The 27,600-nt window shown below is 36.7% G+C and overlaps 2 protein-coding genes across 2 annotated transcripts; one reads left to right on the top strand and one right to left on the bottom strand.

Moving 5' to 3' along the window:
* Nucleotides 1–13,106: 13,106 nt before the first annotated feature.
* Nucleotides 13,107–15,928, bottom strand: LOC113778415 (probable pectinesterase/pectinesterase inhibitor 51). The gene is made up of 2 exons (XM_027323820.1): nucleotides 14,819–15,928; nucleotides 13,107–13,915 (listed from the first exon to the last, which is right to left on the bottom strand). The coding sequence occupies exons 1-2, from the start codon at nucleotides 15,813–15,815 to the stop codon at nucleotides 13,230–13,232; spliced, it is 1,683 nt and encodes a 560-aa protein (XP_027179621.1). The 5' UTR covers nucleotides 15,816–15,928; the 3' UTR covers nucleotides 13,107–13,229.
* A 3,597-nt stretch (nucleotides 15,929–19,525) lies between these two features.
* LOC113777369 (probable pectinesterase/pectinesterase inhibitor 51) lies at nucleotides 19,526–22,905 on the top strand. The gene is made up of 2 exons (XM_027322403.1): nucleotides 19,526–20,681; nucleotides 21,842–22,905. The coding sequence occupies exons 1-2, from the start codon at nucleotides 19,598–19,600 to the stop codon at nucleotides 22,525–22,527; spliced, it is 1,770 nt and encodes a 589-aa protein (XP_027178204.1). The 5' UTR covers nucleotides 19,526–19,597; the 3' UTR covers nucleotides 22,528–22,905.
* Nucleotides 22,906–27,600: the final 4,695 nt, after the last annotated feature.

Genomic DNA, 27,600 nt, shown 5'->3' with positions numbered 1-27,600 from the left:
ACGGTCGTACCTTAACTATCGAGAAATTAAGGAAAGGTTGGTTGTTTATCGCGTGCATGACAACTATAACTAATCTATTACTAAATGTTGGAATTATTTCTGCATCAATGATCAGTGCATGAACCATTTCTGAAGTGTACCCTTGGCTAGAGTTTTCTCTTAATTATTTCTCTTAATCAATTATTTCCTGCAGTTAATTTATTTAGTTAGTATTTAATCCAAAAACCCCCCATACTTTGGACTCTAGAAGAAACGAATTATCCCCAGTCCCTGTGGATTCGACCCTACTCACCGCTATATACAAAAATCTGTATTTTTCTCGAGTAGGTATTTATTATTGCACAGGTTCGGCACCTGTCAATTTTTGGCGCCGTTGCCGGGGACTGGTGCCTGATTAATTTGTTTCTTTTTGAGTTTATCTTGTTTTCATTTTTTTAAATTTATTTTTCTCTTATTTTTTCTTTTTTTTTATTATTTTTTATGGCTGCTAACATTCCATATTTTGATGATAGACTGGACTTTGTTCCTGAATGGGGTTATGAGACTCATGTTTTCCCTAATGATCAATGGGCTGTTGCAAATTGTGAAACTTATTTTGATTCAGGTTATTCAACTGACACATGCCCCGCATTTCAAGATAATCTAAGCGCTCCAATTGGCGTTATTATTTGTTTCTTTTTAAATTCATTTTTTGTTCTAATTTTCTGGTATTTTTTCTAGTGTATGCCCCGGTCTTCTCGTACAGATGATTTGATTTTTGACCTTGAAGTAGAAAAGACCGCGAGTAGAACGAGAATGAAAACCAGACAGCTCAGAGAGGAGCAGTCCAGTATTACATCTCAGAGACCTGAGCCAGAAGTTGAACCAACAGATTCGTTTGGAGACACTTCGAGTGACTCTGACCAGGAGGAAGGAACCATGGCTAATGCACGAATATTAAGGGAGTTCGCTGCTCCTGATTTAAATCAGCAGCCTTTATGCATTACCTTCCCCACCTTAAATGATAACACTCCATTTGAACTAAAATTTGGACTGATTCATCTTTTACCCTCTTTTCACGGTTTACCAGGTGAAGAGCCGTATAAGCATCTGCAGGAGTTTGATGTCGTGTGCAATAGTATGAAGCCCTCGGGAATCACAGAAGAGCAAATAAAAATGAGGGCATTTCCCTTTTCCTTGAAGGATTCTGCAAAGGACTGGCTGTACTACCTGCCACCAAGTAGCATCACCACGTGGGACCAATTGAAGAAAAAATTTTTAGATAAATATTTTCTTGCGTCCAGGACTGCAAGTCTAAGGAAAGAAATTTGCGGGATCAAGCAGCACCCAAGGGAGTCACTCTATGAGTATTGGGAGCGGTTCAAGATGTTGTGCAACAAGTGCCCCCAGCACCAAATAAGTGAGCAGTTGCTCATACAGTATCTTTATGAGAGGCTCCTTTTCAGAGATAGGAGCATAATTGATGCTGCAAGTGGAGGGGCACTGGTGAACAAAACCCCTCAGGAAGCAAGGGAGTTAATAGAGGGAATGGCAGAGAATTCACAACAATTCGATACAAGGGAGGATGTCCCAATACGCAAGGTGAATGAGGTAGAGACATCCTCTATCCAGCAGCAACTAACTGAGTTGACCTCGTTTGTTAGGCAACTGGCTGTAGGAAATGCATCTCAGGCCAAGATGTGCGGGATTTGCACTGGTATGGGTCATTCTACAGACATATGTCCAATGATGCAAGAGGAGGGTGCAGAGCAAGTGAACATGACAGGTCACGTGCCCCGCCAAGAATGCCCTATGACCCCTATTCAAGTACCTACAACCCTGGTTAAAGGGACCACCCTAACCTCAGTTATGGAGGGAACATGCATTCCAATTTCGTGCCTAATAGACAACAAGGGTACCAGCAGCAGTACCAACCCCGACCACCTCCGCCACCAAGCTCTAGTCCATCTTTGGAGGAGATGATGAAACAACAGATGGCAACCATTACGCAAAATCAGCAAAGGACAGACTCCGAAATACAGGACATAAGAAATCAGATGAGTCAAATGGTCACAAAAATCAACCGTTTGGAGTCCCAAGTAAATGGAAGATTGCCATCCCAACCTGAAGTGAACCTGAAGAACGTAAGTGCAATGACTTTAAGGAGCGGGAAGGAAATTTAAGGGCCCGAACTCGTGACTCCAAAGGATAAGGACGAAGAGAAGATTGAGAAAGAACTTCAGGTAGAGAATACAAGCACCAAAAATCCAGTGGTACTCCCTGACCCGATCATAGACGTTAAAACTAATCCCCCTCCATTTTCTTGTAGGTTGGAGAAACCGAAAAAGCAGGACAAAGAGAAGGAGATCCTAGAGGTGTTCCGCAAGGTAGAGATCAATATCCCCTTATTAGATGCCATCAAACAAGTGCCGAAATATGTAAAATTTTTGAGGGACCTATGTAGGTTGGAGAGACGAAAGGATCATTGTTGGGGAGAATGTGTCAGCAGTTCTCCAAAGGAAGTTTCCACCAAAGTGCGGGGATCCAGGTAGGTTTACTGTTCCATGTAAGATAGGTAATACTCTAATTAGGAATACCCTGCTGGATTTAGGGGCATCGATCAACGTAATGCCTAAATCTATGTAGGCTTCTCTAAACCTCGGTCCATTAAAAGAAACCGAGATAATAATTCAATTAGCTGACAGAACAAATGCATACCCTGATGGGTTGATAGAAGATGTGCTGGTTAAAGTTAATGAATTGATATTTCCGGCTGACTTTTATGTACTTGACATGGATGATGATCATTCCCCTGACCCCTCACCTTTGCTACTAGGTAGACCCTTTTGAGCACAGTACAGACAAAAATTGATGTTAATAAGGGTACATTGTCCATGGAATTTGATGGAGAACTAGTCCACTTTAATATTTTCGATACAATGGAACTTCCTGTTAACTCTCACCCTGTGTTTGCTATTCATGCTATTAAGCCCTTTGTGCAAGAATTTTCTGAGTTTGCTTGTAGGGATAAATTCAAATTTACTGAGAACAAGTATAAGGGGATGGAAGCACTTATGAGGTGAAAAGGAGTAGAAAATTAAGAAAGGAGGCTGCCCTCAAAGGCTATTTGGATCCTGGAGGAGGGCCACCGATTTCCAGGAAAACTGAGTTACACCCAAATTGAAGAGTGGTATTCAATGTCTAGCCAAAAACGTTAAAGAAAGGCGCTCATTGGGAGGCAATCCAATTATTTCTTTTAATTATTTGTTTTGATTTCGTGTGATAGTTTAAATATGTTTTTCTTGAATTTGACTGATTTCGGGTTTCAATTTTCTTTTTTGATGATTTGTAGGTGTCTTTCTGTCATGACGCGCCTGCGTCATGACGTCTGGAGAGCTCACGGTCAGAATCGTCAGAAGGGATTTCTGCCCTCATGACGTGCCCGCATCATGACCCATGAAGAGCTCAAGGTTAGAGAGCTCCCCCGTTCTCATTCCGTGCCTTCGTCAGAGAGCTAAAGGTTGAGTTTTGCAATTGTTATAGGAAAAAATTTAATTAAAAAAAAAACTAAAAAAAAAAAATTTCCTTTTCACCATAGCTTAAATTTCCAAAAAAAAAAAACTCTCTTTCTTTTTCTTTCTTTCTTTCTTCTTCTTTCCTTCTTCTTTCTTTCTTCCCCGCTGCCCTTGTTCGCCCTTTCTTTCTTTTCCTCTGCGCACGCCGCGGCCCATTACCTCCATCCCAGCTCCAGCCCCGCCACCACCAGCTCGCGCTCGCCTCTCTCGCGCGGGCCATCGTCGCGCGCCCCACCAGACCACCAGCTCCCCTCACCTCTCGAGCCTCTGCGCACGCCGCCATCGTTTACTCCACCTCACCCGCTGTCTGCGCGGAAGCCGCAACAGTGCCGCCGTCCCTCTCTCTCTGAGCTCCGCCGCCACCCACTCACCTCCAGCTCATCCGCAACGAGATGGCGCGCCACATCCATTAGCTCACGAAGCCCAGGTTAAGCTCGCCGCGATTGTCGCCGCAGCTACTTTCTTCCACCGCAGCCCGGTCCACCAGTGCTCCACTTTCGCCTCCAGCTTGGTCTCCACAGTCGCGCGCAACCCACTTCGCCTGCACACGCCACCCACTACTGTCCCCTTTCATTTGGTTGTCGTCCAAGTTGGAGGTAATTGGAACTTGTCCCCCAATCTCTTAATAACTAATTGGTGCTGCCTGGGTTACTCAATAGTTAATGTTGTTGACGGTTGGAGTTTATTTTCTCAATTGGTGAATTCCACCAGTGGTACTGGTCGGATTATTTTCGCTTGGAATTGCTATTTCTTTTGGGTTGGGTGAAATTGTGCAATTAATTGGCCAACTGGAGCCATTTGTTGGGACTATGGGTGAGCTGAAATACCGCACTTGTTTGTTAAATTGGGAGGTTTCTATGCCATTTACATTGCTTATTCCAGTTGGGTGTATCTGATTGAATTGCTGGGGTTGCTAATTGCACTGTTTGGGGGGTCGTTTTGCTGCCTTGGTTGTTGCCTGGATCTAAGTTAACAATTTGAAGAATACTCTGCCCGTTTGTTTCACTTGGTTGACGTTTTGGGTGGCACGAGGGCACTTGAATCTACTCGTTGACATTGGTCCAATTTAAGTGATTAGTCGGTGCCAAATTGGCTGCTGACTTAGGTTGCTATTTGGGTGACTGTTTGAGTGAGAGCTAAGTGTTTTTTATTGATTTGTTACTGTCTAATTTCTGCACTGCTATTGCTGATTTTGAGTTCAAACGGTAACTGGCCAACTGGAGCCATTTGTTGAGATTTTGGGTGGACAGAGTTTTGCATTTGTTGGTTGAATTGAGTTAAGATGTCTCAGCACTTGGGTGCATACTTCCGCCACATCGATTTTCCTCCACCGTTCCCGCCTATCCCTTCGTCACTCGAGAGGGAAGTTTCATTGTTCTCTTCATTTTAATTACTTTATTACCTCCATTGAGGACAATGTAGGATTTAGGTGTGGGGGGGAGCAGTTATGGTGTTAGTTTTTCTAGTTCTTAGTTTTCATATATTTTTCTTTTATTTTTAGTCTGTTATTTGTCTAGTTTTCGTTTACTTTTTGTCATTTATCTATCTAGCTCTCTAATGACTGCCAAGTTTGATGTTGGATTGTTGCCTCTATTTCTGCTATTGCCAAACTTTAATAATAAAAGTGTATCAAGTCAATGTGGTTGAGTCCAAAAACATCTCTTTGGTGAATATCGGTGATTGTTTTACTCTTCTAATTTTTGGTTAACTTTTCTAGGCATTGGGAATGACTGTTGGCATTTTCATGTGAATTGGTCCGGTTATTAACCTTACTTTTTCATATTTAAAATTGAGGCTAGCGGCTGCAAATTTTCTTTTGATTTTTGTTTTATTTTAAATTTTTGGTGTTATTAGGCTGTGAATAAGAGTTGACTGTACTCCGCTAGTATTTACTACTGAATAACCGGGGATCTGCATCTAAAGTGTTGATTCTCGCGTCAAAAGGTAGTAATTCCTATGAGTACGTGGTCGTATAACAATAGGAGTTGAGTAACCGGGCTCCTTCATCTGGCAAATGTTGGAGTTCGCGTCAAAAAGTTCTAATGGCTAGCGACTAAGTCTTTTGTTACTACTGAGAAAAGCAAAAAAAAAATAGAAAAAAAAGAGAGGAAAAAATAGAAAAAGTAGAAAAACATTAAAAAAAAAGTGAATGTTGTGTTAGTGTATAATAAAAGTCAGATTGCCGATTTATGGATTTAATGTTGAGATTTTGGTTAAAAGTTGGACCATTTGCTGATAAATGTTGCACGTCATTCCTTTTTCTTAGATTAGTTAATCTGAAATTAGAGGTGTCTATGGTTTAGAAGCTAACCGAGGTGATGTTTCTTGGATCTTGATCACTGATGCTTGATATATATTTTTCTTGGTATCTTGGCAATTTGGTAGATAGAGCAATAGCCATTGTCGAATATTGGTGTTTGTTTACTGTTCTTATACTTGAGGATAAGCATGGTTTAGGTGTGGGGGGAATTGATAGGGTGCGATTTTATTATTTATTTTATTATTAATTTCCCCTATTATCTGACTCAATGTGGATTAATTGCTGAATTCTACTCACTTTTAGTATTTGGCATTTATTTCAGGGAGTAGAACAAAAATATGATAATAAGTACCAATTTAGCAGAAAAGGAGTCCAAGTGATAGAGCTTGCCCCAGGGGCATTTTTGGAAAATAAAATGTCACGCCCATTTCGGTAATTTCTGCAGAGGAATGACGGACGAAGGGTTCCTTTCCTGGCTGGACAGCCGCCGCAGGAGGCATGAGCGTAGCAGGAGATTTTTTCCTTGTAGCCTTTTGAAAGGGATTTCTTTTGGCTGCTATTATGAATGGCAGATGGCTTTTACCTTTTCCTTCATCTTTGACTTTTCTTCTTTAGCTTGTGGTAGTGGAATGCTTCTACGAATGTCAGGACCACTAAAACATTCTTGGCTTTGACTTTTCTTCCCTAGAAGTTTTAGTAGTTTTTTTGCCCTTTTGTGCGTGGGGACGGAGTGGAAGCCATGAATGGCCTTTTGTAGCTTTCCTATCTAATCAATATTCGGACGAGTTAGATCTTCCAAATTTCAACAGGCGATGACCGCTGCTCCCTCTTCAATCTTGTATGTTATTTTCGTATCAGACATGAACTAATTTCACCACTCTAGTCAATGAGCAACAAAGGCTTTGATTCGCCTAAAAATTGTGAGATCAATTTAATTTAATCTTTTCCTTTTATTTATTAGTATTCGCATATTCCTTGATTGCTATGCTTATGGTTATTTAATTAATTGATTGTCTTGGATCCGGATAATTAATTGATTTGGTAACCTATTGTCAATTAGGACATTAAATCCGTAATTGTTTAATTGTCCTGAAATAGTGACAACTGGCACTATTAGATTCGTGTTAGGGGGATACGCGGGCTAATCTGAAATAACCCTGGTAGTGCGTTATTTGGTTAGAATAGGGCTCCTCTAATACGTAAGGCAATTGGGGAATTAAATCTTACGGGCGTACTTAGGATTATTTCCTAATTAGAGCAGTGATTAACGGGCGTACCTTAATCACCGACACAGTAAGGAGGGATTGACTGACATCGCTTGTTTGGTAGTTATAACCTATTTATGGATGAATAATTGGAATTGCCTTTGCATCGATGATCAATTAGGTGAACCATTGCTGAAGTTATTTCTTGGCTAGATCTTTAATTAATATTACCTTGATTTTAGTGAATTGCCATTTGACTTTTTAGTTGCCTACTTTATTTTATTTTTAATTGTTTTCTTGTTTTAATTGATTTAGGCCTTTAATTATTGTTACTCTAAATTCAGTCAATTGTTGTTTAATTTCTAGTTAGTTATTTATTTTTATTTTCTTATTTGAATTTATTTGATTGTCGTCGTTCCTACAAAATCACCCCCCTGTGTTACTTTGGACTTCTCAAGAAACAAATATACCCAATTCCTGTGGATACGACCCTACTTGCCCTGTCTACAAATTCATAATTATTTGTGAAAAAATAACCATCCCATTCGGGTATATCGGATCAAGCAAACTCTTCGGGAACAGGGTGAATCAAGTAACCCATTGCACACCTAGAGTCCCTGCTCCAGTACTTGAAATTGGGTTTTGGTCATTTTAACTGGCAATTAGGTTTAATTTTATTATTGTGCAGGCTTCGACAACCTGTCAATAAGATATGGATGTTGATAATTTTATTACTTTTTTAAAAATTCAATAAAAAGCTTACTTTTGTCCTTTATCTCTTAACAATTTGAACATGTTTCCCAATCCAAGGATGCCATTTGCCTTAAAAAAAAGTGATTAATTTAAATCAAAATGCAACTCACTCATGTAGCTACACACTTATAATTTACAGTAATTAGTGAGAAGTAATATTAGTTACAAACTTAAAAATTACAGTGATTAGTGATAAGTGATATTAGTTACAAACTTATGATTTATAATGATTAGTGATATTAGTTGTAAGTGGTATTAGTTATAAGTTACAGACTTATAACTTAGTCCAAACCAAAATGGAACTGACTTATGATATTGTGCAGCTGTGTACGCTTAATCATTTATTTACTTATAATTTACATATTATGTAATGCATTACACTTACTTTTATTCATATTTCTTATATAGCTTTAATGCTTAATTTGCAAATGACTTAATTGCTTTTAATGTGAAAGCTAATACATTAATATATTGACATGCAATACATATGCATTCGCTTAAATTGCTTAGTTGTCTATGCTTAAACAAGCTTCATGATTAGAGAATATAAATGTGTATTATATATATATGTAATGCAATTTTAGTGTATACTAATACTTGTAATTTACAAGTTACACATTCAAATATTCAATAATTCATACATGAATGATGTACCAAACTACCGATGCCTAAATTCCAATTACTAATTATGGTTAATATTTAGGACTATGCTTATACTTAATGTCTAATTCTAGTCATGTATAAAAGATAAGTTTTATAGTTATATATTATTATAGTTATATAACAAATACTAAAATAGTATATTATACATCATAAGCACGTGATAATACTATATACTATTATTATAAGCACGTGATAATATATAAGTATATTATATATCATTATTATCATAAACACGTGATAATACTATATACTAACAATTATTAATAGCCTATACCTATTGTAGACACCAAATTTTTGTCAATTTTTAATATTTTCTTGAATTTTTTCTATTTAATGAATTATTTATTTTCTTACATTTTAATGTGTATTTTTCTCATTTTTGTAGATTTGTTTTTGAAAAAAAAAAAAACAACAAAACAAAAGAGAAAAATCAAGAAATCAAAAATCATTTCATCATTTTCCCTACCAAAACAACTATTAACCCATTCCACACTCAATTGCTAGGCACCTTTCTTTTCATTAGCTAAGAAACCATCATTTTGGGCAATCCAACACACAAGCTCCACTTTGGCTACAAGTCCCTCTCGGTTCTCTGCTCTCTAGACAGAGAGACAAGAAGAAAAAAAAAGCACTCTATCTCCCTCACTCTCTCGGCTCTCTCTTGGAAGTCAGAGACAAAAAGAAACAAAAAGCACTCCCCAACTCTCTCCCTCTCTCGGACTGGGCAGAAGAAAGAAAACAGAACAAAAAAGAAAGAAAGCTCCCTCACTCTCGGCTCTCTCCCTCACAGAGCAACAAAAAAAAAACACACAGAAAAAAAGGGAGGCTCTCGACCCTCTCTCTTGGATGGACCGAAAAGAAGAAGAAAAAAAAAAGGAGAGAAAGACTCCACCATTTTGGCTACAAGTCTCTCTCGGCTCTACCCCAGGGGACTGGACAGACAAGCAAAAACAAGACCAACACTCCAATTTTTCCTCCAGAAAAAAAATCCCTCTCGGCTCACTTGGGCAGAGGAGAGAAACACACAAAAAAAAGAAGCAAGGCATCAGAAAAAATTCAGCCAAGGCAATTCCATTTTCATTGAGGTATTTTTCAGTTTTTTTTTAAGCATATTAGATACATTTTGGTTTTAATTTATCTTGCTTTTGCTGGTTTTTATTGTTGATGTTGTATTGCTGAAATTTGGGAAATAGCATGAACTAGATTGAGGAAAAGGAAATGTTTTTTATGCATGCATGTTAATCGTTTGAAAAAATACCAAAATGAAAAGAAAGAATCTTAGGGGACTGTTTTGATTTATTTTAGTCCTTTTATGTTGTTTTCTTGTCAAAAATAAAATTATATTTGTATTGTAGGAGTTGTAAGGAGGGTTTTGGCATAATTTTTATGATTTTTGGTGAAGATGTGAGGGTTTTAAAAAATAAAAACTGAACTGATTTCTTGGCATTTTGGTCACTTTTGGGTCATTTTCTGTAAAAACTAAGTCCAAAAATGGAACCTACGCGAAAAATGGAGTGGGGAAGTGCATTTTGAGAAATTTTGGCGACTGAATAAGTCGCCGGCGACCGCCGCCAGAGGCGGTGGCGCCACCGGCGGCCGCCAGCTGAAGCTTGCCAGCTGAAGAAGCTTCAGCTGGCCGAAGAAGCAGAGAAAGAAACGGGAGGGGAGAAGGAGAAAGAAAAGAAAGAAAAGAAAAGAAGAAGAAAAGGAAAGTGGGTTGGGCTAAGTTAATTTTTTTTAGTGGGCTTGTTTCTTATTTTTTGGTTGGGCTAGAAGGTCGGAGCCCATGTTTTTTTGGTTGGGTTTGGGGGATAAAAAGACGGGCTGGCCTGCTCATTTCTTTTGGGTTTTCAGTTGGGCTTAGGTAGGTTTGGCCCAAGTAAAATAAAAAGAGTGGCCCGATGCCCTTTATCTTGCCCAGATCTGGTTACGATTTGCACTTTGGCCTCTGATTTTTGAAGTAGTTTCACTACGGCCCAGAAAATTTTAAATTTCTTTCATGTAGGTCCTTATAGTAATTGCACTTTGGTCCCTGAATTTTATCTTTTATTTAATTTTTGACCTCTGAACTTTGGAAAAATATAATTTTTATCCCCAAAAGTTTTACAATCTTTGCAATTCAGTCCCTGATGAATTTTGACTCTTTTTATTGTGATTGTTTCTTTTCTTTAATAGCTAATTATGTCACTTTTGAATATATTTAACTTGTAATTTTTATGTTCTTAAATTTCTTTGCGTTTGACATGTTAATGTGAATTTAGTATTTTAACATTATTATTATTTTCAATTAAAGTGGTGCCATGATTCTTTTGTTCATTGTGAGTATAAATAGGACAATTTGACTCCATTTAGTCGCCACTTCAAACGGGAGGTACCCTATTTTTATTATTTCAATGTCAATTACGTGCTCTTATGTGTTCCTATGTGTTTATATATTTTTATATGTTTTATTTATTGGATTTAAATTCAAATTTCATTTAAATTATATATGTTTAGTTAGTTTTTATAATTATTCGAGAGGCATTTAAATACCTCAAAAATGTAATAGATAGGATAACTAATTTTATTTTATCATATCTTTCCCTCCTAGATTGTAGTTAGGCGCTCCCCGATGTAATAGATAGGTTGCGTGTTTATGTGGCTTATGTGTTATGTGTTTTATCCGCTTTTCTTAGGATTTTGGCATCTAGATATTATGCTTACGTGTTATGTGTTACGTGCTCTTATGTGTTTATTTGTTTTAATTTATGCTTTATTTGCTTCACTATGAATTGTTAATGCATGACGTCACCACACTAGTCCAACGCTAGTTGTGGATTCTCCCTACGCTTACTTGCTAGTCCAACGCTAGTAAGGATTTTTAGAAATGGGCTAGTCCAACGCTAGACCATTTAGGTTGTCTTGCGCTAGATTCATCTTTGTGTGCTATTCACTACATTTCCATGCATGTTTTTATTTTTAGGATCTTTTCTCATTTGTATGATATTCCCTATTGTATTATCCCTTACCCGCTATAGGTGCTAATCATGTCATTTAGAATTGCATCTTATTTAAGCTAGTTCATTTGCTTGTTCATGTTAGGATAATTATTTTTCAAACATGGGAAATGGGTGATTATAACTTTTTAGTTTAAATACCCTATTAATCCATGTATATAAAAGTTATGTCACGAGTTTTTGTCTCCCGCACCCTTTATGTTGCATTCCCTTTTTCTTTGATCACTTATATATGTGTATATAATTTAATTTCTTTTCTTTTATTTTAATTTCATCATTTGCGTACTCGTGACACTTTCAATGAATTATTTTGGCCTTCGCAATTAATGCGATTGGTCCAATTAAACCCTTGAATGAACATTTTGTCCCTTTCGATATTTTTAGATTTGCATCCATGTAGAAAACATCCAAACATGATAAAATTAAGGGTTAGATTAGGAAAATTTTAACTAAACCTCGCAACTAGCTTAGACTAGGTTGAAAGGGTGCCTTAGGTTTGAATCAATTAAACCTTTGCCTTCCCTTTCTTCAACCGTGACCCCCGAACCTATTTTCTCTTGTTTTCAAAGACCTGGAGTTGTCAAAAAGGGTTTTGATTTATTTTATTTTTGTCAAAAATATTTTTTGGGTGACTTGGTACACCAAAACTCCATGCCAAGTGGCGACTCCTATTTTTTTTTTTAAAACCCTTTTAGACTAAATTTTTGGACCCAAATTGTCGCATTTTCTTAAAGTCCCATTTTAGGTCCTTTTTCATTTATTTTAAAATAAAATTACATATTTTGTAAATACCTATTTTTATACTTATATATATTTCCATCGCGAAAAATGGGGCGCGACACCTATTTAATATAATAATATATTAATAGTATATAACCTTTATCTATATAATATATAATTTTATAAACTAATTTGATATTTGAATGCAGTAATATGATACCCTATTTCATTTTATCGAATTTGAATTCAAGATCGGTTATCATCAAATTGAAAATCTCATTACCAATTTCATACCATATTGAAATTCAGTAAATTTTATACATACTGCCCTTGTACAAAATTCCAAATACCCAGTTTTAAATTACTTTGAAATTAGGTACGAATTCGGTATGCACCAAATTTGCTCACCCCTAAACTTCAGAGACAGCTTCACAATGAGATAGGAGTGTTTTAGAAAAAATGGATTTGTTTGGATTTTGAAAAAAATAGAATAATATTTTATTCTTTTATGATGTAATATATGTGAGACAAAAATGTAATTGAACAAAAGAATTATAATTGAAGAACATTTTTATAATATAAAAATAAAAATATTTGCCAAAAAATTTACAATCCATCAAATCATCTTTTTGTAGGGTTAATTTCAGAAACCTTCTCTTAGGTTTTTACAAATATCACTTAGCGTCACTAAGGTTATTCTCCCGCTGAAAGAAAAGCAAATTGATCACTTCATTTACATATTTTTCTGGCCACATCAATTACTAATTTTTGTGAAGATAGTTTGATTACTTCACATAATCATGTGAAGTGCACATTATCAAATTAATCACAAATTGGGTTGTCTGACCCGATTACACCTATTTGGGAATATTGTAATATTATAAGGATGGATTTGTGCAATTCAACCTTCAAGGTGCAAGACAAAAGAAAAAAAAAAGAGTATTTTTGAGGGGGTTTATTAGAATTGACCCCCAAAAAAAAAAAGAGTATATCTCAATCTAAACATACACGAAATGAGAAAAAATATGTTGCCTCTGAAAATTATAATGTCTGGCATGACTAATTTTTCTTCTATGAATCAAGATGAAGCGGGGATCCAACCATCACCTTGGATAAAATTATGCACAGAATATGCCTGAACATGCTCATCTGGTATCCTACTACTCCAACTCACCCGGCCTGTTACATTAGCCCCCGGTCCACTATTTGCATATTCCCCATAATAAAGTGTCGCCAATGCATAATCGCCATTCCAAGGCAACCATCCTTCAGGGGAAATCAATGCCTCTATTGTAGAATTAATATATACTGTCCTGGAATACTCCCTCCATGGCCTTCCAAGAAAATTTCGATGTACACTTGGATTGCTATAGTACAATGCCATATATTCTTCAGTTCCATTGATCACGCAGTTATGAAAAACAAAACCTGTTGATTGAGCAGGGCTCGTCCTGCTTTGAGCTGTAACAGCATTGGTTTCTCCCTTTTCGGGTTTGATTTGCCGAGGGGCAACTAGGATGATACAGTCCTGGAAAAATGCAGCTGCATTGCCAAATATGAAATCTACGTTGCCCTGGATACGACAGGATTTGTAGTATTGCCGGAGAGAATGAGCATATAACGTGTCTTGGTTGCTGATGAATTCGCAGTTTTCGATGACTGAAAGGTCAGATTGTGATCGGAAGGCTACTGCTTGGTGTTCAACAGGGCCGGCGGTGTTATGAAATGTGACACCGCTGGCCATGAATCCATCACCGATTACACCTACAAAGAGATTTACAAAATACTTTAGCAAATGTAAGACCACCGACAGTTCGTTTGCCAAATCATGTGACGGACCTCTATATTTGATTTGCAAGCTATAGGTGCCCAGATACATGGGAAACAATACCACATGGGACATATAAGCTGTGCGTGATGACCGGAATTTTAAAGAAAAAACTTACCAGATCATGTGTTTATAATTACCCCCTTCACAACAATTTGTCCAAAAACCAGAAAGCATAGAGAACACAAATAGACTACTGTGATGACCAAGAATTTCTCGAATTGCAGACCGTTTGGCAAATGAATTTTTTTGGATGTTTGTCTAAAACTTTACTGTAGTTTACTATAAAAGTTGTAGAAAAAATTTTTAAGATGAAAAATTTTTTTTTATGTGTTTTGGGTATTTTGAAGTGTGTAGTTTAAAATTTTTTAAGAAAATTTTTAAGATTACTGTAGTTAAAGTTATTAAAAAATTTATAGAAAACAAACTGGGCCAAAAACTCCTTTGCCAAATAGGGATTCAGTAGAATAACTAACAAAGTGGCTAAAGCTATACAGCTATAGTTCAAATTTAGTGCACTAATCAAGTTTAACTAGTCAAAAACAAAATTTTCCTTACTCCATAATTTGTGCAAAGCATATAGAATTCAACTTCTCAAACTTGCTATGGTGTAACAAATTTAAATTTTACAAAATTTAAGTTTTGAAACTTGTTTGCTAGAATAAATTGAAATACAACTACATAACATACTTGTATCACCAATCATTCCAAAGACAAACAGAATAAGACAATACTAGGCAAGTAACTGCAACCCTTCTATTGAATTAAAGGAACAAAACTGTTAAAAAAAAATCACCAATACAGCTGAAAGCAAAATGCCAAATGAAATCCCAACTTACCTACTGTTGCAGTATTGTAGGTGGACACTCTTGGCATGCCCACATTCAACGACCCTGCAATGACAGTTTTGCCCATCCCATCACCCAAAAACACCACATTCTTTTTCTCCAACGGTACCCGAACTGTTTCCTCGTATAAACCCGCTTTGATCCAGATCACAAACCTCCGGCTAGCATCGTTGTCCGGCGCCACATTTACCGCCTCTTGCACCGTCTCATAGTCGCAACCACCGCCCTTGCACACCGTTACGATCGCCTTCAACCCAGACGGCACCCCGCCGTTAAAGTCAAACCCGGATCCAACACCATCACTCGACCCGTTAACCCGATCCCAAAACCCATCCCGCTCGGTTTTGGGCGGGCCCCATGACCCGGATTCATTGCCGAAATTATCGTAATTTACCATCATGCCCAAAGAATTAGTAGTTATCCCAATTAGACCATCCAAAAACGCCACCGTTTCGTTCACTTTAGAATTGAAACCTCCGTTGGCAGTTTTCAACCCGGACGAACAGCCAGCTTGGTAAGCCAGAGCCGCACTCATCCATGCACGTGAATCCTTCATCCTACCACGTGGCAAATTCTCAGCCGTTGAACCTGTCCTATACGCAGAATAGACAAGTCCCTCCACACAATTCCAGGCAGCAATGGAGAGGTTCAGATTCTCTGCGGACGAGTTCAGGATATCATTCACCATTAAAATGGCAAGGTTGAGGTTTTCTGAAGAAGCCCAAGTGGCAGATTGGATGACGTCCAAGAGGGTTGAATTGGGAGGCGGCACGTGACTGGATTGGGACAATGTCGACTCACATGTAGGCGGGTCACGTGAAGCCTTACAGGCTTCATGAATGAGGTCATTCTCCGGCGATGAGGAGGAGGGAGAAGATGGTGGTGGTGGTGGCTGGAGGAAGGAGGTGGTGGTCTTGGCAGAGGAGATGGAGAAGAAGAGGAGAAAGGACAAGAAAGTGCAAGAAATGAAAGAAGTCATTGGAAGCATTTCAAATGTGTTCAAGTTAGTTGTCCGATATCACTATATACGAGACCGCAGAATGGCAAAATGGGTATATGGTTCATAAATGGATCTTCTTAAACGGATAGTGGATTCAGATTGATCCAATCTCTTTATACCTATTTAATATAATTAAATAGATATAAATGGATAGGATTTAAATGAATAATACAAAACCATAATCCATCCATTTAAACATTTACTAATCCTAGAACTAGTATTATTGTGCATTGTACTTTTGTGTCTTTTTTTTCGGTATATGTTGTTTTTTCCCTGTTTCAACGTATATTCTGTTTTTATGCACTCCTTTTTTTCGTTGGATATTTTCGTTGGATTTGTTTTGGTTTTCTAATGATGCTTGACATTTTAACCTTTTTTTTTTCCACACCTCATTTTTATCGTATTTTAGTCCTATTAATTAAATTAAGAATTCATGAATAGAATGTATGGTAATATTCTCTTTTCTTAATTCCTGCAAATTTGCCGCCAGCCAGCAGTTCCTATGAGAGCATATGAAACAGAGAGGAAAAGAAACAGCAAGAAGGAGAGAATCGATAAAAATTTACTGAAATAGAAACATTTTTGAAAAGAAGGACTTGTAACGTTCTTTTGAAAACATTTTTCCACAATAAGAAAAGGCCATAAACGACATAGGCCTAACAAATGGTCCTTCCATATTTTTTTTTTTCAAAAACGTCTACGCAATAAATATACACCTTCATACGTTTAAGTGTACTTGTTACCAATTTCCCAAACATGGCTGCATGTGATTATCCATAAATGTTAAAAAAATACTTGACTAAGAAAATATTAAAGTTTGTGGAACATATTTTACAAATATTAAAAGGCAATTAGTAAGTATATATAGGTGAAGAAATTCAGATATTTCACGTCCTAGCTTTTGATCTTTTTGGCAAATTTGGACGGATAACTGAAATTGCTAAAACTGGTCATGAAATAAGTTAGGCGTGCAAGCAATGAAGAGCAATAGATGTATAGGATATCTGTGCATAGGTGATGCAACAACTTTAGCTCATCCAAAACTAGTAAAGTATGGTGTTTCTTTTTCGGGATGACCTTAGGACTTCTTTTTTTTCCGCTTTTTTGTTGGAGGAGCTGTACTGCTTAGATCATTTCGGATAGGAGTTGAATCTCACCTATTAGGTGGTTCAGAAACATGGTATGTTTGAGATGAATGGATTACATTAAGAGAGAGAGAGAGATATATATATATATCAAAAGATTTTGTTGTGGTTGCATTTGTTTCGAGAGAAGGGAACAATAGAATGGCGTGTAAATTCAAAGTTCAAGTGATATTTCTCCCCCAAACTGGTACAACCAAATGAAGAAACTACTTAATTAAACTGTTTGTGAAGATAGCCATATTTTTTGGTTTTTTTTTTTTTGTTTGTGTTGTTGGGGGGGGGGACAAAAAAAAATTTACTAGGTTTTGATTTCTTTTTGTCTTTCTAGCTAACTGAGATTCATGTTTTATTTTGGTTTCTTTCAACTCAAATAGGCCCTTGTAAAATTTAAATATTTAGTCACCAGATTTCACACTTTTCTTTGTTAGTACTTCAAGAATATATAGAATTATGGATAAGGAAATTCAATGATTTTTATCACTAATCGGGTTACTCAAAAATCAGCCCAAATTTGATTCAACCTGGTTGAACCGCTTAAAACCAAACAAGTTTTGATTCATTCATTGAATAGTTAATGAGTCTTCATATTATCTGGTCATATTAATGATTCAATCTGATTAAGTGGTTGATCCATCGAGTTAACCTATTGAACTAGTGAGTCGGTCCAGATTTCATAACTATGAGGTTTAGTAGGAAAAGAGATATAGAAACAAAGATTACGAGCATTACTATATAGCATTCTAGAAATGTTGGGGTAGAAATTAAGAACTTGTAATTCGACCAAGTAGAAAGAAGAGGAGGAGGAAAGAGATGTTCGTGTTAACTTGTAATAAGGACTTTGGAGGTTTTGAATTCAGGATCTCCTACTTATAATCCCGCTCATCTTACCGTCAAATTCAATCCTTCTCCAGTTGTTGGAGTTGCTAGTGTGAAGAGGATTATATTTATCTAAACAATCTATCGTGGACAGATGATAAGAAGACCAAAAAAAAAAAAAAAGGATGAAACTCCATTGCGGTATAGTTGTGGTCTTTGACAACAGTTTTAGAAATTCCAAGCCACTTGCTACGAGCAATTAAGGGAGCTGGAAATCTTGAGCACACCGAGCTGGACAATAAGGAAAGCGAAGACGATGAATGCGAGCCGGTTGACTTGGAGGGAAGACTTGATAGGTGAGGATACCAAAAGCCTGACATGGTCGAAAAAAAAAGAGCAAAACACTTTGGATGAGGAATGAAATCATGCTTTGGATGAGCAAGTTGGATCCATCTTGGTGCTTTATGTGTGAATTAAATCATGCGGTTAATTCCACTTTGCACCCTTTAATCATAACTGAATTTTTACCTTGGTCAATTAAAATATGAAACTTAAGTCCCTGAATAAAAATTTTGTCCTACTTAAGTAAAATTGTTAATGGAAGTGAGACGTATTTTATGCTTAAATGGAATAATTAACTTGTATACTTTGAGAACTAATGTAGAATTAATTTATACTTTAAGGATTAAAGTGGTAAAGGTTTCGTTTTTTAAAAACTAAAGTTGGATGAATTTAGCCTTTTAAGAAGTAAAGTGTCTCATTTTAAAATTTAGAAATCAAAATAAAAATACGGATAAAATTGAAGGGTTCAAAGTGAAATTACCCCTTAAATTGAGGTATGATTGTTCGAGATGAGCATTTGAATAGAGATAAAACCATGTAGGTTTGTTTATATATATATATACACACAAATATTTAAAAAAATTCATTATCGAAAAAAAATGTATTTAAAAAAATTTAACGGCACTTAAGCAGAGTTCCTGAGTGTTCGAGATGAGTTTGTCAAATTTAACGAGCAGTTCGAGCTCAACTAGAGTTTTAATTTGATTGAATTTAAATCAAATTTTTAATGAAATTATTCGCGAGTGGCTCGGAAACAGCTTGATAATCCTTGTCACCTTTAGTTTTGATTTGACGCCTTTAGGTTGATTATGTCGGGATCCTCTATTTCATAATTTGGCTAAGTGATTTATTAGTTTCCTGCTTAGACTGCTACAGCCGACATTGCTGAAACATTTTATCAGCAGCAAACCAAACTGTTAAAAATTCTTTTTTGTCCCAAACCAAACTGTTCCTACCCATGAAGTTTCCTAATCATCCCATAAAGAAAAAAGAAAAAAATATGAAACCCTTTCACAGCAATTAGATATATCTGTTTCTTTCAGTGTCAGTGGTGTCCACTGCCCACTGCATCCATTCCCACTAGTAGCCACCCCACTTCCCCTCTTCCACTACCATCCCATTCCATCCCATTCCTTCATCGCCATTCCATTCATGGATCCTTCCATCCCCCAAACAAACATCACCCCAGCTTTAATTCCACTCCACCCGTGACTCTTTCAAATCCTGGCACCATCCACCGATCAATTCAATTAACATTACATCAGTAAGTTCTTTACATTTCTAGCCTTCTGCTTTCTTTTTCTCCCCATTTCACTACCATCCAATAATCATTCAAAGTCAAGAATCATTCAAATTCATCATTTTGACAGATAATACGTACAAGAATCATTCAAAGTCACAAATTTGCATATCCCGTTACTTCTTGATTTTGACAGATAATAAAAGCTATTTCCCAAATTCATCATCATGCATCCCAAAAGGCCTATAAAACCCAAACCCCCACCCAATTTCTCTTCCACTCATTCCGGTTTCAAATCCAAAAAATTCCTCTTCATTCTAATGGCAGCAATTTTGTCCCTTTCCCTCCTCTCTCTTCTCCTCTTTTTCTCCTTCTCCACTGCCCTCCGCCACCACAACCACCGCCACTATTCCCCTGCTCCCAGCCATAGCATTTCAAAACCACCCCCCTCTTCTGCTTCTCCTTCAGTCTCATCTCCAAATGGGCTCATTCACGAGGCCTGCAAGGCCTCGCGTGACCCGCCAACATGCGAGTCGTCATTGTCCAGTTCCTCCCCCGGGTCTCCCAACCCGACCGTTTTGGACACCATCCAATTGGCCATCCGGGTCTCGAAGGAAAACCTCAGGACTGCCCAGTCCATGGTGAACGATATCCTGGGGGCGTCCGCAGGAAATCTAAACCGGACCAACGCGGCAAAGAATTGTTTGGAGGTGCTGAATTATTCTGATTTTCGGAGTGATCGGACGGCTTCGGTGCTGGCACGTGGCAAAATCAAGGACGCCCGTGCATGGTTGTCAGCTGCTGTGGTCTACCAGTACGATTGCTGGTCCGCTTTGAAATACGTCAATGGGACGTCTAAGGTGAATGAAACGATGGCGTTTTTGAACGGTTTACTCGGGTTGAGCAGCAACGCTCTGGGGATGATGGTAAACTATGATAATCTGGGCGAAGATACCGGGTCCTGGGGCCCACCCAAGACTGAGAGGGACGGGTTTTGGGAAGGGGTTGGCGGGTCGGGGTTGGAGTTCCATGGCGGAGTGCCGACCGGGTTGAAGCCGGACGTGACGGTTTGTAAAGAGGGTGGGTGTAATTACGGGTCGGTGCAGGCTGCCGTGAATGCGGGTCCGGATAACGCGGTGGATCGGAGGTTCGTGATATGGATAAAGGCGGGCGTGTATGAGGAGACGGTTCGGGTCCCGTTGCAGAAAAAGAATGTAGTGTTTTTGGGTGATGGGATGGGTAAAACGGTCATTACAGGGTCTATGAATGTGGGCCAGCCTGGTGTTACCACCTATGATTCTGCTACTGTTGGTAAGTTTGAATGCCAAATATTTTACCCATTTTTTTTTTGTTATTATGTGTATTTTGTTTTTATGATTTTCATTTTATAGTGTTTCACTTGTTTGGCTATGCATTTTTCTTTTTCTTCTTCTTTTTTTTAAAAATTATTGTTCATGAATTTTTAATCCTGATGGATAGCCTAAATTTTATTAGCACTATAAATTATTGAAACATGTGATTTTGCTGTTCCTAGTTTTTCTGAATAATATGCTTTCTTTATTTTGAATAAGTGGGCTTTTGGGATTTTTTTTTATAATTCTATGCCATATACACGTTTGCAATTATTTTTTTACTTCACATACGTCGAATCCAGAATTAATATAGGGTAGTAGAACACTGTCCAAACAAAAAAAAAAAAACTTGGTAGCAAGCATCTGAAAAGTGGCTAGGGAATGATTTGGCAAAACATTTTGTTGGTTGTTTTGGGCTGATGAGAAGAAGTAATTGCTTGAAAGCAAGTCCATTAAATGCATGAAACTTGGTAAAACAGTAGTTGATTTGTCTGGTGCTGTAGTTTTATATGCCTGAGACAAAAAGGGTGTAAGCAGCTTCTGAAGAAGTACACCTTCACCCAAACCTCGGTAGTTAATGGGAACAGAACTGCAAGGATCTGAGTTAAAGAGGTCGGTGGAAAATCGAAAGTGAGACCAATTCTGAGTGGAAGCAAGGGTCTGACTGTCTTTTGTCATCGACTCATTCTAGCCTTCAATTGAAAGGGACCAATTCTTCATCCTTTGGTTGCCTTATTTTTCTGCCATATGTTTCTATTTGAAGCATTCTGCTTACCTACCTCATCTGAGGGACCAGGAAAGGCATCAAAAGTGTAGTCATTTATGTATCTCATGAAGTTCTAGACATGAGTCGGCTGAAATTCTTTGGACATCAATAATGGAGTATGTGTTGAATCTGTAGAACATGAATACGAAGCTGGAGAAAAAATTCATTTAGTCAGGAAAATGAAAGGCTGACTGCAACTTCTTTTACGCGTTTTAGATTGGGACATCTTTTCGTTCAGAATAATTGGCCATAAAGAAAATAAAGAAAATTAACACAAGGGCTTTATGATGGATGGAATTTGGTCCCTCAGTTCTTGTGATTTATGAGTAATGATTTTTGGAATCCTCTTACAGGAGTTGTTGGTGATGGTTTCATGGCGAGCGGTCTCACCATACAGAACACAGCTGGCCCTAATGCGCACCAAGCAGTAGCCTTTCGATCAGACAGTGATCTTTCAGTGATAGAAAATTGTGAATTTCTTGGCAATCAGGACACCTTATATGCTCACTCGCTACGCCAATATTACAAGTCATGCCGCATTCAGGGCAACGTTGATTTCGTATTTGGGAACTCCGCTGCATTCTTCCAGGGTTGCCTCGTCTTAGTCGCTCCACGGCAAGTAAAACCAGAGAAGGGAGAGAACAATGCTGTAACTGCTCATGGAAGAATCGACCCTGCCCAGTCCACAGGCTTTGTCTTCCTGGGCTGCATCGTCAACGGCACAGAAGAGTACTTGTCCTTGTACTATAGTAAACCTAGCGTACACAGAAACTACCTTGGAAGGCCATGGAAAGAGTATTCGAGGACGGTATTCATCCAGTGCACCTTGGAGGCTCTCATTACACCAGATGGATGGATGCCCTGGAGTGGAGATTTTGCTCTGAAGACGCTGTATTATGGGGAATTCGGTAATACTGGAGCTGGTGCTAACACTTCTAAACGAGTTCCTTGGAGCAGTCAGATTCCAGCTAAACATGTTTCCTCATATTCAGTGCCAAATTTCATTCAAGGTGATCAGTGGATTCCTACTTCTTCTTGATTAACTGGGCACATATTATCAGTGGAATTATTTCTACCTGGGAAATTTGTACTTAGCCAAGGCTTATCTATGCTGGGGGAATTTTGTGAATTGATACAGAGGATGTGCTAGTCCAAACCATGACGATATTCGGGTAAATTAGACTGTGATCATAGCATAAAATGGTTTCTAGATATAAACCCGAAACACTAATCTTCGATTCAATTGGTAAGGATGGGGTGGACTTAAACTTGCCTTGCTTTGATTAACAAGCAAAATTAGGATGCTCTCTATATATGTTAGATTGTTGTTAATTGAATCAAGAGTATTATTAGGACTCATCTTGAAGTAGAAAGGCAATCAAATGAAGAATCTTATCTTTCAACAATTTTATTAGGACTCATCTTTTTCTTGGTTCAATTAACAATTGAGATTTGAGAAGCTGGCAACTACTTTTTTTTTTTTGGTCGTAATGGTGACATTTGCATAACCTATTATAGTCTAGTTTAGGAAGAGGGGGAACCAAACTGACCGAAAATCATTGAAGGAAGCCATTTGGAAGTGACAGTTACAATTAAATGACAAATATATAGTGAGAGATAAGGATTGAATCCGTTGATATTTGAACTGCTATAATCTTGACAGTTTTCTTCTCTCCAGCCTTAGCCTTCAGTCGCAATCAATGCTCCAAAATGATGATGGCAAAACAACTGTTTCCTGTTTGTAATTACATGTAACAGGCATTCAAGTGCTGGCTTCGTGTTTGTAATTAATTACATGTACGAGGGGTGTAACTGAGGTGGTCATGTAACAGACATGATTTCAAGTCTAGCAAATGTGAGAAATTTTATGTCGGTCAAGACCAAGTAACAATAAGTGTATGTGGTAAGTTTAGTAATTCGTCTTTGATCAATTTTATGTCCCATCAATTAATGGGACGAACAAAAAATTTATAATCTGATGTAGATGACATGTGATAGTACAAGCGATATGAGATTAATGAGCTTCATATTTTTGTTTGAAGCACTTTTATTGGTTAAATAAGTATTAGATTATCAAATAGTTGGTTCGGATCGAAATGAAATTTATAGCAAACACTATGCCAGTCTAAGTATGCGTTTAAGTTTCACCACAAATATATGAGTCACGTGAAGATAGGGAATTATTTATTTATTTATTTTTTGGTGTAAGTAATCCATGTCCGTGACTCTATTACTTTGGTGACTCTATGTCCGTGACTCTACAATGAAGGACGTACTATTCTTGAAGCATCATTCCCGTTCAACAGGCAGCTTTGGTCTTGCATATCAATATTTTTTAAGGACCAGGGCATGCACGGTTGTCATCGGAGTGGTGTAATATTTTTTAAACGAGCTGTAATTTTACGTGAACTATTTATAAAAGTTTACAATAGATAAACAATTACTATGTATGAAACGCATATGAATGGTAACAGAATATTACACTTCTGTTTTAAGGATATACAAGTAACTCATTTATAATTACAAAACATTTAAAAAATGTAACATCGTTTAGAAATGATTGATCTGATAACCGTCCTTGTCCCACATCCATATTTTAAATGCTTGTACCATTTTTTTTTTATATGAGCCCTTTTTTTTTTAATAAGATCACAACCAACATAAAGTTATGGTATTAGATTACAACTTAGTTCTAACTACTAGCTATATAGTAATAGTGCAAGCTACTTCAAAAAAATGTTGGAAGAAGAACACTAACATAAAGTTAGACAAAATTCACATCTAGTTAAATTTGGATTCATAATTCTTGAGTTCTCAGTTTAATTTATTAAAAGAAAATTCTCAGCAATTCATTGTGGCAACGTTGCTACATTTTGAAATGTAAGACAAACTAATTTGACATACACTTTTTTGTCAAGGGAGTGTTATCGTTTCAACCAGTAAAATATTTGGTGAATTTTTAATGCTTGTACTACTATCTATATACGTGAACATGAATAATAAACAACAACCTGTAGCTAATGTTGAGAATTCAGAAGTTAGAGGTTCTCGGTTCAATTCCCTCAATCCCTCTTAATTTTTTAAATTCCATCCTTTCCCTGTATAAGAAAAAAGTTTTTAAAAAAATCCCATGGCATACAATAATTTGGTAATGGTTGAGCCCTTTTTTAGTATCTTTTTACTCGATTAGCTATATATAGCCAAGAAGATGCAGTTTTTTCACTTTCTTTATGGTCTCCGTTCGTGGATGGTACCTCAATCTTCATTTAGTCCCAAAAGAAAACAGAAATGGGGAATTGGACATCATCACATGGATCCATTTAATAGTTAGAACATGGATACCATTCTAGTGAGTTGACATCTACAAAGCCTTTTTGTAGCCCAAGGAAAAGACATCAAAAAGTATGCATTCAAAAAGAAAACATTAATCATGATGTCAAGAATATGTTGTAGTAAAATATTTATGACAAGGAAAATCAAGAAATAATCCAAATGGCCAAAAGAATGAATGTCACATTCCATTTCCATAATGTAAGATGGGCAAAATCTTATCACATGCTTAGTGTTGAAAAACATTGCATCTAAGTGCTGTCGATCAAAGAAGCACTACCCTCAAATAATCAAACTCTTTGATACCTCATCCTAGGGAAAAAATGCCAAAGTTAACCAAAAAAAAATCTTTACCCCATAAAAAAAGTGATTTATCTAAACCTTTCACGTGAAGCTATGCAGATTAGGTTTACAAGGTACATAGACAAAGAAAACTACACTTTTGTTGCATTACCTAAACCATGATCATGATCAAGGCACCTAGAAATTACACGTTCTGAGTTTAAATCTCACTTTTCTCTTCCCATTTCTTGAATCTCACTCTTCCCCTGCTATAATATATATATATATGATCCATAAAAGGTCTTATCATCTTTTGTCACCAAATGTGTAATGCTCCGAGTTCACATGTGAAATATGTTTTGGTAGCACCGAACCAATGAAAATTTTGTATCTCAGACACCCGTGAGTAACTCGATCGTGGCAATAAACAGAATGTACTTATGTCTTTGGACCCTTGTGGCAGACCAATTTATTCTTGAGGGGAGACAAATTAGAAGAAAAAATGTACATCCTTCATCCATGAAAAGAAGTGCAAGTCCCCCCCCCCCCCACCTCTTTTTGGTATTTAAAAGTTTAGGAGGAAGGAAGATATCATTATACAGTTTTAAATTCAAGAAAGGTCATCCACGCATTTTTTAGTGACTTGCAATGGTTCTTACTAACTTACTTACCACCCAAAAACTGCTAATTGAGGGACCAATTGTTTGGCTGTTTTGAACATTGAATAGTTGAAAAAGAATCCACACCATTAATTTATAGGACCAATTATTGGTCAGGTACAGATCTCATTTGGGCTCCGTGATTATTTTTTTTCTAGCTTTGAAATTAAATTTAACAAGTCAGAAAAGTGTTCCTTAAAAAAAGAGCGAAAAATAAAAAAAATTAGTGTAATTAGTTATGAATGAGAATTTGCTTAAGAAATTACCTAATGATAGGGGGAAAAAAAACTTGAGCAGTTCAATGGAGGAGGGATTGTTTTTCCAGTTTTCTTCTAATCATTATACTATATGACTATTCATGCTTAAGTTTAAAATTCTGCACAAAAAATTATATGACATGTGGGTCAACTTAGGGAAGAGATGCGCTAAGGATGGTGTCCAACGGATGGCTCTATAGAGTATGATTGTAGAGAAATTTATAGAGTTATTACTAAAGGGAAATTTACTTAACATTTGAAGGGATTAAACAAAGGGGGATGGGTTGGATGATACGTATGGGGAGGGAATGTAAGTGAGAGGTTCCGAATTCGAGATCTCCCACTAACATTAAAAAAAAAAGGATTAAACTTAATGAAAATTAAGCAAGTTGATTGCTTGAGAATAAGATAAGAAGTTCTTAATCCATGGTTGAGTAGGTAATGCCTACTAATGATCATTTATCAGTCTTATGCATAATTTGGGTGGGAAGTCCACTGTGTATTTTGTGTATGGAGCATTAGAAATATTTTATAATGTCTTTACCCTCAGTGCAGAGCCTCCAAATTGATCAATTTTCCTTATTTAATTTGCCTTTTAAAATTCTGCAAAGTGCAAACATGAGGAGCTGGGGCAGTGGCGATAAATGGCTAAGATGGGCACCACATGACTTCCACTATATCAAGGAGGTGATAGAGTGATTAAACTAAGTTGTAAGTTTTTTAGTTTTTTGAAAAAACTAAAAAATAAATTGCATAAGTATTTAAATTTCGAAGTGTGCAATTAGTGATAACGTAGATATGCAAGTTATATGTAAGGGTATTTTTCTTTTCAACCATATGAGAAGTTAACATAGATTTATAAATAAGTCTCCAATGAATACGTATTAAAAAAAAATCTACTTTTTCTTCGGGTTAAAAGTTGTTCTTATGTTCTTCTAATTAATCAATACTTGCTTTTATAACTTTCTAGGATAAATGTTATCTTTTGATATACTTTATTTAGTAATTTCAAGAGATGAAATAGATTTAGAAAATATAAAATATAGGAAGAAACTGTCTTGTCTAATATTTTCGTAGGTGGCGCTTCAGGTTTGGAGGGTTAAATTGAAACTTTTTAAGTTTTGAGGGGGGCTCAATTGATAATTTTGGTGACTTAGGTTGTCACTTTGTAGCGTTGTCCATCAATGTATCTTTATATGATATCTAGAGTAACAAATAAAATAATCTTTATATGATGTATATCTAGGGTATATTAGAATAGAAGAGTTTATTTCCACAATAACCTCATTCTTGAAAACTATTCCCAAACTAATGCACTTTCAAAATATATTCCCTTATTAATCTACTTGTTGCCATGTGGACTTTCAGTATGGAAAGTATTCACATTTCCATCTTATATTAAGAGGTACAATTCACATCAATAGATTTTTAATACCTTTTCAATAGTTGAAATTTTGCTACTTATGTACAATCTTAAAGATAAATAAAAATATTTCTCTATCTATTATTGAGTTAATTAGTATTTCTCACATTAGATTGGCTCATGTAGCGTGTTAATTTTGATACTAACATTGATCTAGTTAT

This window comes from Coffea eugenioides, chromosome 7 (genome assembly GCF_003713205.1).
Source record: "Coffea eugenioides isolate CCC68of chromosome 7, Ceug_1.0, whole genome shotgun sequence".
NCBI lineage: Eukaryota > Viridiplantae > Streptophyta > Magnoliopsida > Gentianales > Rubiaceae > Coffea > Coffea eugenioides.
Note: the sequence above shows the minus strand (reverse complement) of the source record. Positions and strands in the feature narration are given on the sequence as shown.